The sequence below is a fragment of the Trachymyrmex cornetzi genome, unplaced genomic scaffold (genome assembly GCF_001594075.2).
Source record: "Trachymyrmex cornetzi isolate Tcor2-1 unplaced genomic scaffold, Tcor1.1 scaffold485, whole genome shotgun sequence".
Classification (NCBI taxonomy): domain Eukaryota; kingdom Metazoa; phylum Arthropoda; class Insecta; order Hymenoptera; family Formicidae; genus Trachymyrmex; species Trachymyrmex cornetzi.
Window position 1 is genome coordinate 280,821 of NW_017299674.1, and position 16,027 is coordinate 296,847.

The 16,027-nt window shown below is 33.9% G+C and overlaps 1 protein-coding gene across 3 annotated transcripts in view; it reads left to right on the forward strand.

The window, feature by feature from the left end:
* Window positions 1-16,027, forward strand: part of l(2)37Cd (general transcription factor IIIC subunit l(2)37Cd) — a 57,248-nt gene that overhangs the window by 35,287 nt on the left and 5,934 nt on the right. For all 3 annotated transcript variants that reach the window (XM_018514032.1, XM_018514033.1, XM_018514034.1), the window contains 2 exons: window positions 12,408-12,983; window positions 13,087-13,295. In XM_018514032.1, coding sequence (XP_018369534.1) covers window positions 12,408-12,983; window positions 13,087-13,295 — 785 coding nt within the window. The remainder of the gene's footprint in view (window positions 1-12,407; window positions 12,984-13,086; window positions 13,296-16,027) is intronic.

Sequence of the window (16,027 nt, forward strand, 5' to 3'; positions counted from 1 at the left end):
ATTTTTCTTAAATTTTTAATTTTTTTTTTATTTTTCAAAAATTTTTTTTATGTATCAGGAACTCTAGGTATTCACGAAATGAAGCTATTGGGCCGCTCAGAACTATTGGATCTCGATTTTCGATGAAAAGTTAGCACCCCATTTTTAAAAAATTGTTTAAAAATACTTATTAAGCGGAACTGTTGTTATAAATTATATAGAACTCTTTGTCTCGTCAAAAAGAAACGGGAACTCTATTCAGAACTCCTGAGTACTATAGTTGGGGTGCTAACTTCACATACCCCAGAAGATGATATGATATTACTTAAACAATAGAAGGAAAACACGGGCAATTAAGAGCCTAAACTCACAATAATTGGAGCGATTATATGTATATACATATATTTCACAGTACTACAAATATATCAAAAATACCGAACGATATGATATTAAATGTGTTCTTATTTGTATATTACAATAATATATGTACATTATTTAATATTTATTTTTTTAAATAAATACAACTAAAATATGAAGGGCTACGAGCAAAAAGCGCTAGATCTTGTTTGCCAATATTTACTAATCTATTTAAACATTCTAATAAATGTTTCGACCATTTATCAGGTTATTTTCTTTTTTTTTTTGTTCTTCCATTAGGACTGTTCTGTTTCCTCTGTTCTCTTGACCTTCCTGCGAAGTGGAGGTCCAACTGTCGTGTCATCTTTTAGGTGATCTTCCTGGTTGTCGTCTGGAAGCGGGGATTTCCGATCTCGCCCATTTTGCTAACCGGTCTGGTCCCATCCTATCCACATGGTCTCTCCAATATCGTCTCCTCACTCTCATAAATCTCACCACGTCCTAAACTCCGCATTCCTCTCGTATCTCTTGACTTCTCATTCTGTCTCTTAATGTGATTCGGTTGATACCCCTGTTGTGCCGTACGGTAATATCCCACCGCTGCCACCAATTTTGTTTTGCCGTTCGGTGATAACTCACCGTTATCACCAATTTTTGGTGTGCCTTTCGGTGCAACAAGTAATTTTGGAATTCGGTTCGCCTAGGGTTAGGATCCACGAGGAGCGCTGAGGAAGGTACACGAAGAGCGACAAGAGAAATACACTTAACCACTTTTCACTGATTTTATTTAAGATTTTCCCCTTTTTTTAATTACACTCGTTTAATATTAATACATCAAACTCGGGATAACAATACTATTTGAACTTTGCTTTAGCAATCGTAGTTACTCGTGGTTTATAACTCATGTTCGCGCTCGCAATAATAGTTTTGAGGCGGTCGGTACCGCGTATTGTAATTAGACACTTACCGCTCGCGGCGCGCGTAACGTGCCTGTTAGATTTGTTCGTTATGTGAGACTCTCCAGCCAGCGATTAGGCAGCCGAATATAAAGAAATGCGCGGTGTCTTATTAATGCGCCTTTTGGCGATCGATATGACCATATTTGGTCATACTCGACGACGGACGTCGTTCGCGTCAATCGTCGAATCTGCAAGTTTTGCATTTCCGCGACTCGTTGCCATGCCGAAATGTAAGGCTCAGAAATAATTACTGTATTGCATTTCCGCTAGCTAGTGCTATACCAAAATGCAAGGCTTACTCGTGGTAGGTTTAGGGCTTCAACACTCCTAAGTATCTTCATTTCTGCTGTTCTTGCTAATCTCTTCGTTACAGCTGTTTCGGCTGTAGTTTCAACTGCGTAAGTCAGTATTAGTCGTACGCAGACCTTAAATGTTCTTATTATGCTGTTGGTCGATATGTTTTTGTTTTTCCATATCACTTCTCTGAGATATTTGTGCGGCATTGTTAATTTGGGCGCGTCTTTCGGAAGGTTCCTGCTGCTCGTGGTTTCTACTCCCAGATACTTAAAGCTCATGGCTTGTTCACTACTCTTGTCGTACACCACCAGCTTACAGCGGATGGGTTCTTTGAATATTACCATTGATTTGGTATTTTCGGTTGATATTTCCATATTGAGTTCCTTGGAAGTCCTGGTGAACCTATACAATAGACGCTGCAGTTCATCTTCGTTTTGAGCCATTAAGACGGGATTAGGTCCGCGTAACATATTATTTTCCCAGTTTTCTGGCCCATCTCAAATCCTCCGTCGGCTTCTTTCATTTGTCGTATTACCTTATCCATTACTATGTTGAAGGCCTTGTTTCTCATTATTCGGTTAACTTGTTAAGCTTAACCTGATGTTTCACTCAATGGGTTTGTTCATGTTATCACCATAGATGAAGCCCACTGGATAAAATATCAGGTTAAACTTAACCACAAGTTAACCAGATAATGAAAAACCGAGTCGAAGAGGGTTGGGCTGAGGCTATCTCCTTGTCGTGTTGCTACTGGTACCTCTGTTGTTAGAGCCTTCCCCGATTCTGGTCTTGTTATTCGTATTCAGTTGTTTGATCAGTTCTATATATATTTCGGGTGAGCCTTGTGCTGATAGAGGATTTTTGTTATCTCTTGAAGTTTGATTCTATCAAATGCTTGTTTAAGGTCTACAAAGCACAGAAATAAGGGCTTATCATATTTCAAAGATTTATCAACCAATTATCGTATAATAAAAGTGACGTCTATGGTTGACCGGTTTTGTTGGAATTCCTGTTGTTCTTTACTGATTCCTACTGACTGTGATTTTTCTGGATATTATTTTAATTAATACTTTTTGTATGGTGCTTAGCAGCGTCATACCTAGTTCTTGGAGTCTTTTTTGTCGCCTTTCTTGAAGATAAGAATGGTTGTGATTGTCCTCCACTCGTCCGGGATTTGTTTATTCTTTATTATCTTGAGAAAGAGCTTAGTTAGTTCCTTCTCAAGTTGAGTTCCTGCATATTTGATTAGTTCATTAGTAATTTGGTCCGCCTTAGGGGCTTTTCAGTTCCTTAACCTTTGGAGGACCAGAGGCCCCTTTAGGGACCTTGAACCATTTTAGTTAATTTTTTGGGATTTATGGTGTTTGCAGCTCATAATTAGTTCGAAAATGTTGTAATTGTTGTCCGCATATATTTTGGAGAGTAGAGCGCGCACTATGAGTATGCCAGCGCACACGTTTCTCGACAACCGTACCGTGCACGAGACATTATTTAAAGAAGTTTATTTTATTGTATGGACATAATTTACTGCACTAAAAAAATGTTTTTACATACGTTATTTGTGAAATTTTTACTCTGATAGACAATTATTCTAACAGTATCTAATGATATTTATCTAATGATATTAGTTTAAAAAACAAAAAATAAGAGAGGTCATTTTTATTCGAACCGGAGGCCTCTTCAGGAATTTGACAGTGGCGCCATCTTTTTCGCCACTCAATCCCATGATATTGACAAAAAAGTTCTAGCTCTTAAAATAAAAAAGTCGATCAAAAACATGCCGGTCCCCGGAAGGTTAATTTCTAATTGTGCTGTGCATCTCCTCAAATGTTACATATTCCATCTCTTGATCCTCTTTCGGCTTGAGCTCCTGAGCGTTTGCTCCACTCTCCTTCGTGCTTTGATAAAGATCTGAAGTAGTTTATCTAGATTTCCGGGGTATAGAGTTAACATGAATCTCTTCGTTGACGGGCTTCTTTCTTTTCCTCAGCATATTTTTCCTCAGATCTTCCTTTGTGCGCTATACAGATCATGTTCCATCTCACATGAGACGTTCTCCTAGTAAGCCTTTTTCATTTCTGTTATTGCATTTGTTGTTCTGTTTCTAGTCACCTTGTATCTTACTTGCTCCTCTTGGGTTGGGTTGCTTCTATAGGCTAGGTATGCTCTTTTCTTTTCCAATGCCAATGTCTTGACCTGCTCTGTAAACCATGGTGTTTCATTTCCCTTCTCATTTACATTTACTTTCCTAACTCCCAGTACCCTCCGTTGCACCGCCAGTTATGTTAGATTTTATCTTCTCCCACTTCGCCTGGTTCACACTATCCTCTTATACTATTTGGTTATCGCATATTTTTCCTGTTAATCTATTCAGGTATAATGTGCGGGTGCTTTCGTCTATTAGTGATTATATTGAAATTTGTTATATAGCATGATTCTTTCTTTTTCTGGAGTTTCTCTATGAGGTGGTATTTGCAGAGCAGCAATGCGTGATCTGTTCTTACATTAGCCGAGTTTAGAGTCCGGACATCTAGGATCTGCGACGGATGAATTCTTCTGTTGGTTACTATGTAGTCGATGACCGAATTCTGACCTCTACTCAGTGAGAAATGACAGTGGAATCGACATCAAATCGATGTCGATTCGACATCGAAATCATCTAGTTCGACATTTGTCATTTCCGATTAGGTAGTGTTCATGAAGGTATATTTGTGTTGCATTTTATGTTCAAAGAAGGTGTTGTTAATTCGAAGCTCATTTAGAACGCATGTCGAGATCAGAAGTTGACCGTTATCATTTATCTTCTCTTTGTTAAACTTTTGCATTATGCCTGACAGGGATGTGTTACCTATTCTTGCGTCAGGTGTGTAGACACTTAGTACTTATATTCTCATTGTTTGGAACTTTAACATTAAATGTATTAAGTTGCTGCTAATGTAGTTCACCTGATCTATGTGACCTCTCGTGTATGAGTATCCCTATCCCTTCCTGCTTTTTGGTTCTTGTCTTTTCCGCTGTAAAACAGGATATATTTCTGGTATCTAACATTGCCTTTGCTTTTTTTCTTCGTTTCCAAGATTTCGCAGATGTCTGTTCTGTGTTCAGTGAATTCCATGATGATCTCTTGGTTTTTATTCCTCCATGATGTGACATTCCATGATCTGATTCTGAATATATTCGTTTTCTATACTCGTTTTTTCTTCTTCCTTGTCGTGTCTCTATTTCCTTTGATTCGCCCTTGTTCCGAGGCTGTATTAGCAGACCTATGAACGTTCGTTGTTTTTACAGCGTGTGGGTTGCTAGCCCAGCACGCTAACTCTCCACCTTTCTCTAGGCTTGGCACCGGTTGTGACGACTATTTTCTAGTCTAACCCAGGTGGAGTTCTGTAAGGCGGAGGTCATTTTCAATGTTAAATAAACAAATTAATACAAAAAAATAAAATTAAAAAAGAAGTAATAAGACGCATTATTCTCGCTCGCGTGAATTAATAAAATGATAGTATATAATGCTCAATTCAATAAAACAATTACAACTAAAATGTAAAGGGCTACGAACAAAAAGCCAGATCTTATTTGCTAATATTTAATAATCTTATTAAATCGTCTTATTACTATTTTTTTTAAACAACACAAAAACTTCAAGAACAAGGGCGAATGAGAGTTCTTGAAGTTTTTGTGTTGTTCAATTTTGGAGAGTCCGAAAGAAGATTACATTATCAATTATTTTTTTTTAATTTTGTTTTTGTGTATTAATTTGTTTATTTAACATTGAAAATGATCTAATAAGTGATCGAAACGTCTGTTGGAACGTTTAAATAGATTATTAAATGTTAGCAAGTAAGATTTAGCTCTTTGCTCGTAGCCCTTTACATTTTGATTGTAATTATTTTATTCAATTATGCATTATATATATTATTTTATATTTTATTAATTTTTTAAATTTAATACATTCATAACTTTTTTAAAAAATATTGCACAATTTATTGTAAGATATTAAAAATAGGATTTTTAATATCACATATATATGCATTTATAACAAATATATTTTATATTATATAATATACATGTTCACATCTTTCTCACAACATCTTTGATCAGACGTTACAACTATACGTTCATTAACATTATGGGCATTCATCGATTATCAAAGAAGCAATTCCCATCTTCCCATTGCATTAAGTGACGCGAGATATGATATAGCATTATAATGGGTGATCCTTTAGGAGAACCATAAAATTAATTCCCGAATTTAGGGGAAAACATTTTTTACAATTTTGTTGTATGTATTCTAGAATATGATAATAATCAATATTTATTTTAGCAATAACTAGATTAATTAATTTTATTTCTCTAAAATTTCACTGAAATTTGGCTAAATTTTTCCATTAGGGATATCAAATTAAACTGTTCTATTATAAGCACGGTGATCATTTACAAGTAAACCTTTCCATCACTCGCCGAATTTAGTGAAACTTGGCTTTTATTTGTAGAGCAGACAAAAATAATAGATGTCAAATAGTACAAAACTCTTAATTCTTCAAACGACAATACAAAAAAATATAGGGCATATAAGAGTCAACGTAATTACATATAAAATGCCAAAATTTTAATATATAAAATATAAAATGTATAACTTCTATTAATATAACGCATAGTGAAACCCATTAAATTACATTACATTACATTACATTACATTACATTACATTACATTACATTACATTACATGTTTCGGCTCTTGGATTGAGCCTTCTTCAGATGAAAGAGATTACAACTTTAAAATTCATTTCCGTCGTCATAGATAAATTGTGATTCGAAGAGAGATATCCAAATTATATAGTGTTACGTCCAAGCCCTTGGAAATACGTTTAAACGGGAGATACAAGGATGGAGTTGGAGAGGGTATGGAAGGACGCTTAGACTTTATCTCACAGGTATACGCACAGTGCCGAATATCTGAGAGTCGGATGCACTTCCTATCGCTCCGGAATATGGGTCAACGTCCTGAAGGGACGCTATAACGCCTGTTTCCTTGAGCAGTGCGTACGTCGGTCCAATTTCGAGTCAAAGAAATGAATTTTTATACCTCGGGAGTGGACCAGGTGCGATCCTTGGGAAACGGCGAGAGTACGAGGTCTTTTAAATTTAAAAATCAACTGAAAGAAATCATTTTAAATAGAATTTCATTTTATTACTAAAGTAAATTACAAAAAAAATGTGATAATTATTGAGTTTATATAAACTTTATAATTAAATTAAAGTACACATAATTATTGAGTTTGCATAAATTTTATAATTAAATTATAACATAATTGTTGAGTTTACATATATTTTGTAATTAAATTACAATTAAAGATAATCATTAGGTTTTTTTACATAAATTTTATAATTAAATTAAAGTACACATAATTATCGAGTTTGCATAAATTTTATAATTAAATTAAAATATAATTGTTGAGTTTATATATATTTTGTAATTAAATTAAAGTTAAAGATAATCATTAGGTTTACATACATCGAAAAAAAACTTGACGATTTGACATAATTAGTGGTAGATCGGTACGATTATTGGTTAATTTGTGCCGCTATCGATAGTGTGTCTAAGTGTGTTATGTGTGATGGCGGAGAGGCAATACATGTTAGGTTGTTAGCTAATTTCGTTAATTATAACAGAGGAAAGGGGAAAGGTGTCATTGAAGAAATCGATTGGGACTAAATATGGGAAGGGAGAAGAAGGAATATATACTGCAATGTGGATCAGGAGGATGTCCGGTTATGGCAGCGCGGATTTCTTCAGGATCAAAGTAATCCGAGCCGATCGTGTAAGTGCCCGGCGGGAGAGAGGGTTGGTGGTACGTGAGAAGCGGCTAATCACCGCGTCGAAAGAGTCACCCGGTTGGATGTAACGTCGGGTGAGTCTAGGGGGGGGAGTGGGGAAATCTTCAAGGATTTCCACGCTTGACGTGGAATTCGTAGGTGGACGAGGCGATGAGGGAGCGGATTGGAGAAGGAAGTCGGGAGTGTGCGGTGGGGTATCCGGGAAAATGCGCTCCGTCAGAGCGTCTGAGAACGCGGGTGACGGAGATCGCGGGGGAGGTGAGGGAGTATTGCCTCTACGTTTTCTATATTTTGCTCGGGTTGAGCTGGAGAGGCTGACAGAGCGGGTGGTGGTGAATAGGACGGTTGAGGTGCGTCCTCGACTCTAGAGATGTCTCTAAGATACTCCTGGAACGCTACGTCCAGGAGTTCTCGTGCCTCGAGGTAGGCCCGACTTCGGCGCCAACCTCGGTAAGGGCGGGAGCGGTTTCCCCGCTCACTGCGGATCGATTTTTATTAATTCGCAAAATGGCAAAAAGGAAAAGAAAAGGGGGGAACTTACTATTATCTGACAGAGCGGTGAGACTGGGTAGTTAATCCTCGGTTCGCTGGTCTCGGTTGGGCCTCTTCAACGGTTGACTTCTTTTGCGCACTGAATTTAATGTTTCAATATACTTGAAAATGCACTGTTTAGTGCTAAAGTGTACGCACTGAGTTTACTGACTGTGTAAAAGCCCTTTTTCTATCTCTCTGCCCTGTGTCGCGATGTCGCAGTTTAGATAGGGATAGTTTAGGGGGAGGTTCCATGGTAGGGTGTGTCTAATTGGAAAATTGGGGAATCAGGTTTGCAGGATTCTGAGGTGATACAGTTTTAATATGTCATTGGAAAATTGCCTTCCGGTTAGCTCCGCCCGCTGTGTCATTTTTTATTCGTTCTCACGTTGAACGTTGGATAGATATCTCTGGATTAGTTATCGAGAGTCGCGGTTCGTGTTGATTTTTCTCAGTGTCGGAAAATGTCATTGCTAGATTTATAACCCTGTCTTAAGCCTAAGCGTGGGACCATTATCGTTGGGCCCGCGTGATATCGGTGTGAGATGGTTAAACATTTCATCTTCTTTCGAGCGTCGGTCCGCGCTATCGCTTTTATTATCGCGGGGATTATTTCGTGGCTTGGTTTAGCCTTGGTACCAACGCTATTTGATGATTATTTGATGTTGATTTTCGTTTTCCACGATGCTCAAAAAGAGGTTTAATAGTCAATGCTACGAGAGAGTTTTTATCGCGGATCTTTCAATTCTAGGTAATCATTTCGTGACCTGGCTTAGCGCCTTGGTACCAACGCTATTTGGTGATTATTTGATATTGACTTTCATTTTCCACGATGCTCGAAAGGAGATTTAACGTTTGATTATCGACACTATGAGAGAGTTTTTATCGCGGATCTCTCGATTCTAGGCAAACAAGATTTTGTGGCTGGAACTTTTCTCGGATTTGTGTTATCAATTAGATTTGTTCATATCTTACTTCGTTGATTAAACGGTCGCGAAACGAAGAAATCGTGGAGTCCACCGGACGTAACAATAGCTATATTAAGGTATTCATCAATATAGCTATATAATTTGGATATCTCTCTTCGAATCGCAATTTATCTATGACGACGGAAATGAATTTTAAGGTTGTAATCTCTTTCGTCTGAAGAAGGCTCAATCCAAGAGCCGAAACATGTAATGTAATGTAATGTAATGTAATGTAATTAATTTAATGGGTTTCACTATACGTTATTAATAGAAATTATACATTTTATATTTTATATATTATAATTTTAGCATTTTATATGTAATTACATTGACTCTTATATGCCCTATATTTCTTTGATTTGTCGTTTGAAAAAATAATAGACACGTGTTTTTTTATATTGGCTATGGTGCAGATTTGAGGGTGGAAATTATCTTTATAGTGATAAGCATGGGCACTTAATTTCTTTCGTTTTAGTTTACTCTATTAGAGCTACTGCTAAATTGTAGAGGTGATAAGAGGCTATCACGTTTCCTGAAAGCAAATCCAGTGTAAAAAATGTAGAATTCAAAATGGCACATTCAATATGGCGACCTACTGAAAGAGAAACAATCTTATCTCGCTCTTTACCAAACCCAGAAATAATCGATGAGGAGGTGGCGAGAGTCTATCTCCATTTCGTCTTTTTTTTTTTGCTTTTGTTCTTTATTATTTTTGTTTATATTTTTTGTTTCTATATTTTTTTATATTGATCAACGAATTCTATGACACATAGCTATACAATTCAGCCCATCATATCAGTCGTTCTCTTTTGTCACCGCTGTTAATTATTTTACAAAAAAAATATGGAATTGGATCTCAAGCAGAAGCAAATCTTTTTAAATGTGATAATGTTGTATTACCTTCAAATTCAGATAAAATGTCGACGAATCTTGTAAAAATATGGTTCATAAATGTTTATCTCCCTAATTAACGATAATAGTGTTTTACTTTTAGATTCATGGAGTAGTCAAAACTCGGAAACATTTGAGGCAATGGATAAATTATCAAAAAATATTAAAATTTTAACAATTCCTGCAGGAACAACTGGTATGATTCAACCTCTCGATGTATTTGGCTTCAAAATTTGGAAAAATTTCATTAAACATTTTTCAGATAGTTATTTTGTACACTTACGACGTGAACTTACACTTACGAAACAACGTTATCAAACTTCAATCACTTATACATAATTAATTATCTTCTTCTCGTTTTATAAATTTATTTAAATATTCGTACAAAAGTGGGTATTTATAAGAGAAGCCATTTTATTTTGATAATAAAAGTAGATTACTGTTTCAAAAATTATGAAAATTTCTGTGCTTTAATGTGTGATAATGTAGCAGTGATAAAATGCGCTTGGTGTACAAAATCTTTATGCATACAAGAGTTTTTTTTAATATCCTTTCTGTAAAGAATACATAGAATAAAAGTGAAAATCGCGCTACAAAATTACAAATATTACAAAAATTGTACAAATATAAAAAAATATATTTAAAAAATAAAGAATAAAAGCAAAAAAAAAGACGAAATGAGGATAGACCTCCTCAATTATTCCTGGATTCGGCAAAGAGCGAGATAAGATTGTTTCTCTTTCAGTATGTCACCATATTGAGTGTGCCATTTTGAATTCTACATTTTTTATACTGGATTTGCTTTCAAGAAACATGATAGTCTCTTATCACTTCTAAAATTTAGTAGTAGCTCTAATAGAGTAAGCTAAAATGCAAGAAATTAGGTGGTCGCGCTTATCACTATAAGGGTAACCCTCAAACCTGCACCATTGCCGATATAAAAAAATATGTGTCTATTATTTTTGTCTGTTCTACAAATGTACAAAGTTTCATTAAATTCGGTGAGTGATGAAAAGGTAGGTTTATGTGTTAGAAAAATTACAGAAAAATTCCACATTACAGAACAGAGATATGCATAATTTTTACACGTAAAAAAATATTTTGATATAATACAAGTTGTACCGTCTCTTTTAACGAGTACAATATGTAGTATATGATATAACAAACGATACACATAACAAAATTATTTTATAATAAATTATACAAAATATTTCGGTTTAAGTTTTGTAGGGTTTACTATTTTTTCAGTTTCGAATTTGGAAGTTGACTATATCGTAAAACCAAAACTAAAAAAGTAATAAACAATTCATAAAACCTTAAATCAAAATAACTTGTATAATTTGTAATTTTATTATGTTATACATATATTGTGTTGTATTCATTAGGACAGATACTAGCTTTTATTATATCAAAATATTTATTTTATCATGCAAAAATTATGCTGCATAGCTCTCCAGTCTTTAACACAGATAATTTTTCTAAGTGATCACTGTGCTTACTATAGAGTTTAATTAGAACAATTTTTAATTTAATATATTTTTTAAGTTTACTTCTTTTAGTTTATGAGACAACAAGGTATATATGGTTACTTATACAAGGAACACCTTCTGTATATGCGGGGTGATTCATTTTAATATTATAACAGATAAATATTTCAAAAAATGTGAACGATATGGAAAAACGTTTCAGAGAATAAGAATGATTTCAAGGGGGACGTATTTTGGTCACATTATTTTTTTTTCTAAATGGAGAGGTCAAAAAGTTACGAAGGTCACTCTACTCTACTTCATTAGATGGAATTATATAATCTTTTAACTTAATACAATTCCTCTAATTATTTTGCATTATAAAAGCCTTAAGGTAGATATATAAAAAATCAATAGTTTACAAGGTAATTTATACTTTATTCTGTCTTATTCATATTGACATAACATATTTAATTTCTCGTAAACTATTAATTTTTTGATAATTATTTCTTAACATTTTTAAGAACAAATAAGAAGATAAATCAATTGGTGTTAAGAAAACATATTTGTTAAAAAAAAATATATAGACAAAATACTTTTGTAAATTTAGGAAATTACGTGTTTTCTTCACAATTGTTTCATGTCATTATTCTGTTCATAAAAGTATTAAGATACAATTATCAAAAAATCAATGGTTTACGAGTATTTAATATTTTATGTCAATATATGCCAAAATAAAGTATATAATATCTCGTAAACTATTAATTTTTTTATATCTTTACTTTATATCTTTACTTTAACGCTTTTATATGTAAAATAATTAGAGGAATCATTAAATAAAAAAGAAATATAATTTTTAAAAAGTTAAGTGACCTTCGTATCTTTTTGACGTCTCTACCTAAAAAAAATAACGTGGCCAAAATATGTCTCCCTTGAAATCGTTCTATTTTTGTCTAAAACGTTTTTCTGTATCTTCTATATTTTTTGAAATATTTATCTGTTAAAATTAAAATGAAATACCCTGTGCGTGTGTGCATGCATATTATATAAATTATTCAAAGTATTATATCTTTATATTAATTATTCTCATATATATTAAAGGTACTAATATCTTTTCTTTTTAGATTTATGTGATTTTCAATATGTGCCAATGACACAGAACAGATCAAATCCAAAAAAATTGGAATGCGTATACAGTTTGATTTATCCAACGGGCATTCCTCTTTATTCTTGGTTGAAGAACGATGTACCGTATTTTCTACCACCAGCTGTTTTCAGCAGAATGGATACCGTCCAACAGTATATACCAAAAACTGAAACAGATTCAAACTCAGACAATGTAATTGGTACAAACAAAAAATCTAAAGCAGGCTTTCCCAGTTACGTGTACTTTTCTACATCTGAAGTACCTACTGCGGCACCAAAAGGCATTGAAACAGCTATGAAAGTGAAGTTTCTTCAAAACACACACTTGGAGCAAGTACGTCAACTGTTCGAAGAACGTCCAATCTGGTCAAAAAACGCTATTATGTATAAAACACGATTTACGTCCGAACAACTGAAGATATTATTACCATCAGTAGCATATTATTTTATGACTGGACCATGGAGAATTATGTGGGTAAAACTAGGCTATGATCCAAGAAAGGATGTTAATGCAAGAAAATATCAGACATTGGATTATAGATTAAAAGCTATGCGTAAGTTATATTATTTTTTACTGTTAAAGATATATCTAAATTTTAAAGTATATTTTATTTAATATATAAGATTCTATTAGATTAATTCTCATGTGATTTATAGATGGATTAGGTTCAACTGTCAGATGTAAAAGAAATTATTCAAATTACACGTTACCATACAAATCAGCACCTGTTTCTAAACAGAAACCTGCAGTACTCACTGCTACGTTGAATCTGGAACAAAATTTGAAGAAGGAGCGGCATTTATACGAGAATGTGTATATATATCGGGAAGGTATGGTACCTCCTTCCCGACAAATGTTTTATCAGGTTTGTTACTAGTTTTCTTTATAAAAAATATATAACGTTACGAAGGTAAATAATATAAATTTAGGCAAACAATATTCCAATAAATTATGTAATTGAATAGTTGGAAGTAAAAATATTTTATCTTCAAGCTCGAATGATTGATTAAATAAAACATAATAAATATACAAAATCATAGCAATCTGCGTTGTAATTCGTGCGCTGACAGTTGATACATATATTGTAAGGCAGGGACGTGAATTACAACTATGGAACTGCCTTACGACGCAGGGAAGGAATCTCTCGAGAGAGATATAGAGCAAATTATCTTGCAAGAGTCAACTTTTGGTAGCAGCTGATCTCTGAGGTTGTCAGGAGTACGTAGGAAATGGAACAGAACACTGGTGTCGAATATATCGGTCTTTATTTTTACTCGTCACCCAAATAGTCTCGCCTATGGCAGTCGATCCGCAATAATAATGCCCGACCTTCTTCCTCGCCTCCTTCACCGAGTGCCCTGGGCATTCAGCCAATAGCGGGGCGTATATCGATCACGTGGACCCGACAGCGAATAAGAATATATCACATGGCCGTTGGCTTATCACGAACAGTATTCTCGCGCATAACCGTACGAAAACGCCATCTAGGTCTTCTATCTAACGGAACGGAGATATAAGTAACTAAAAGAAACTATGACAAAAGCACTAGGTCAACCAAAATAAACTATAAAGCTTACAATATATAAATATAAAAAATGTTAGGTCAAATAATAAAATTAATAATACATTGTCAACTAATAAAACGAAGAACGAGACGTTTCGGCTAACTTCTAGCTTTCTTTAGCGTTGTAAAAAAAACTATTCTAGTCATAGATGGTGGTATAACGTAACCGTTCGCTAATTTCCTCATGCAATTGTCGGGCGAAAGGAGCTCATCTCAAAACCAATTTGCAAGCTGGATGACCTGAAATAATTATTTAATGCGTTAAAATTATTCAGGATGAAACAAAATCGCAACGACTAACCTGAGAAGTGTCGACAGATGAGGTCATTTAAAAAATACATCTAAATGAAATATAAAAGTCCTCCAACGTAACGTGACGAGGTTATTAAAAACGACAGGACCAGAGACTCTGAGTCTTACAATTACATGTGAACGAATGGTAAAAATATATACTTATGTTTAAAAATTCTGGTCTTTAGCTGTCTACCAGTTTGTTCAACATAAGTAGCGTCACAATTATTACAAGATATTTTATATATTATATTTTTATGAGAATAAGTGGTAAGAGGATCTTCCTATACTTTGATAAAACAAGACAATTTGTTCAGACCGAAAAAAAGACTATTTTGAGACAGCACCGTTTACTATATGTCTAAATTTTTCCGAAACCGACTCTATGAACAGAACCGTAACATTTTTTTTTTCAATTTTTTCTGTGGAATTATTTGTCTGAGCAATTAGCTTTTTATTGACAAGTTGTTTTATACTTTTAAAAATAGTATTGAATATAAAGTGTAAAGGGTAATCATTATCTCCAGTAAAATTTTAATTACATGTTCAAGATTCTTTTTATGAAATTCCGGATGCGAGAGTAAAAAGAATTTGTCATCTAGATTAATAATCATGTCTTTTTTGTGAGAGGGAATGCTGAGAATTAAAATTAAGATATCTACCAGAGAACGTTTGTTTATGGTAGAGGAAACCGGGGTACCATGGGTCATCGATTGTTTAACATAATCTAAAATAGTTAAATTAATACTACTGGTACAATATGACTGTTCGTTGCCCATACTATTTATCTAGGTGGCAGTGATTAAATTATATTGTATTGAAAAGCATCGATCATTAATGGTTTTTGTGGGGCAACAGTAACTTTTTAACCGTACAAAAATATTTTAATATTATTTTTGTAATAGAAAATACATGTATGAAGACAAGGTGCAAGTTTCTTCGCATCTTTTCTCAACTTACTACGTTAAAAGTAATAATCTAACATTTATTTTTTATAGTTTTCTATTAAATATTTAATTGAGGTATCATGGGTCATACATTAAATATTCATGATGAAACAGGACAATACAGAAAATATATGTACTAAAAGGGCAGTCTATACATCTAAGCAATTAATTTCATTTTATTGTAATAAATTTTTCATTTTATATTAATGTTTATATCTCATTTGTTTTCTTATACTTTTATATTTTATTTTAACTTTTTATTTTATTATTTAATAATTATTAGTTGCAATTATATTTTATTGTATTAGTGACTATATGCTAAGAATGTGTAAGTTCAAAATAATACAATAAAATAAAACGGCTCAATTAATTTCAATACAGAAACTTAACTGATGAGTGGGCTATTGGAGCCTTACGCCAGTTATTACCAGGTATGTAAATATCAAACCGGAATTTACCAATAGATGGCCATAGCTGTCAATGTTGCCGTCAGACCGCGTCATTGACGCCATTTCCTTGTTCGGACATCTGACAAAGATTTTCAACTCACAACAATACAAGTTTCATACAACAGTATAGTTTGTAATAGCGTTGAACATATTGAATTTTGTGCCTGGAAACTATGATTTGCGGACAGCATTAATTTTCTGTTACCATTTGAAGAAAATTGCTGTAGAATCGCATCGAATGCTTGTAGAAGCTTACGGTGAGCATGCTCTTGGTAAATCACAGTGCTTTGAGTGGTTTAAAAAATTCAAAAGTGGCGATTTTGACGTGAGAAACGAAGAACGTGGA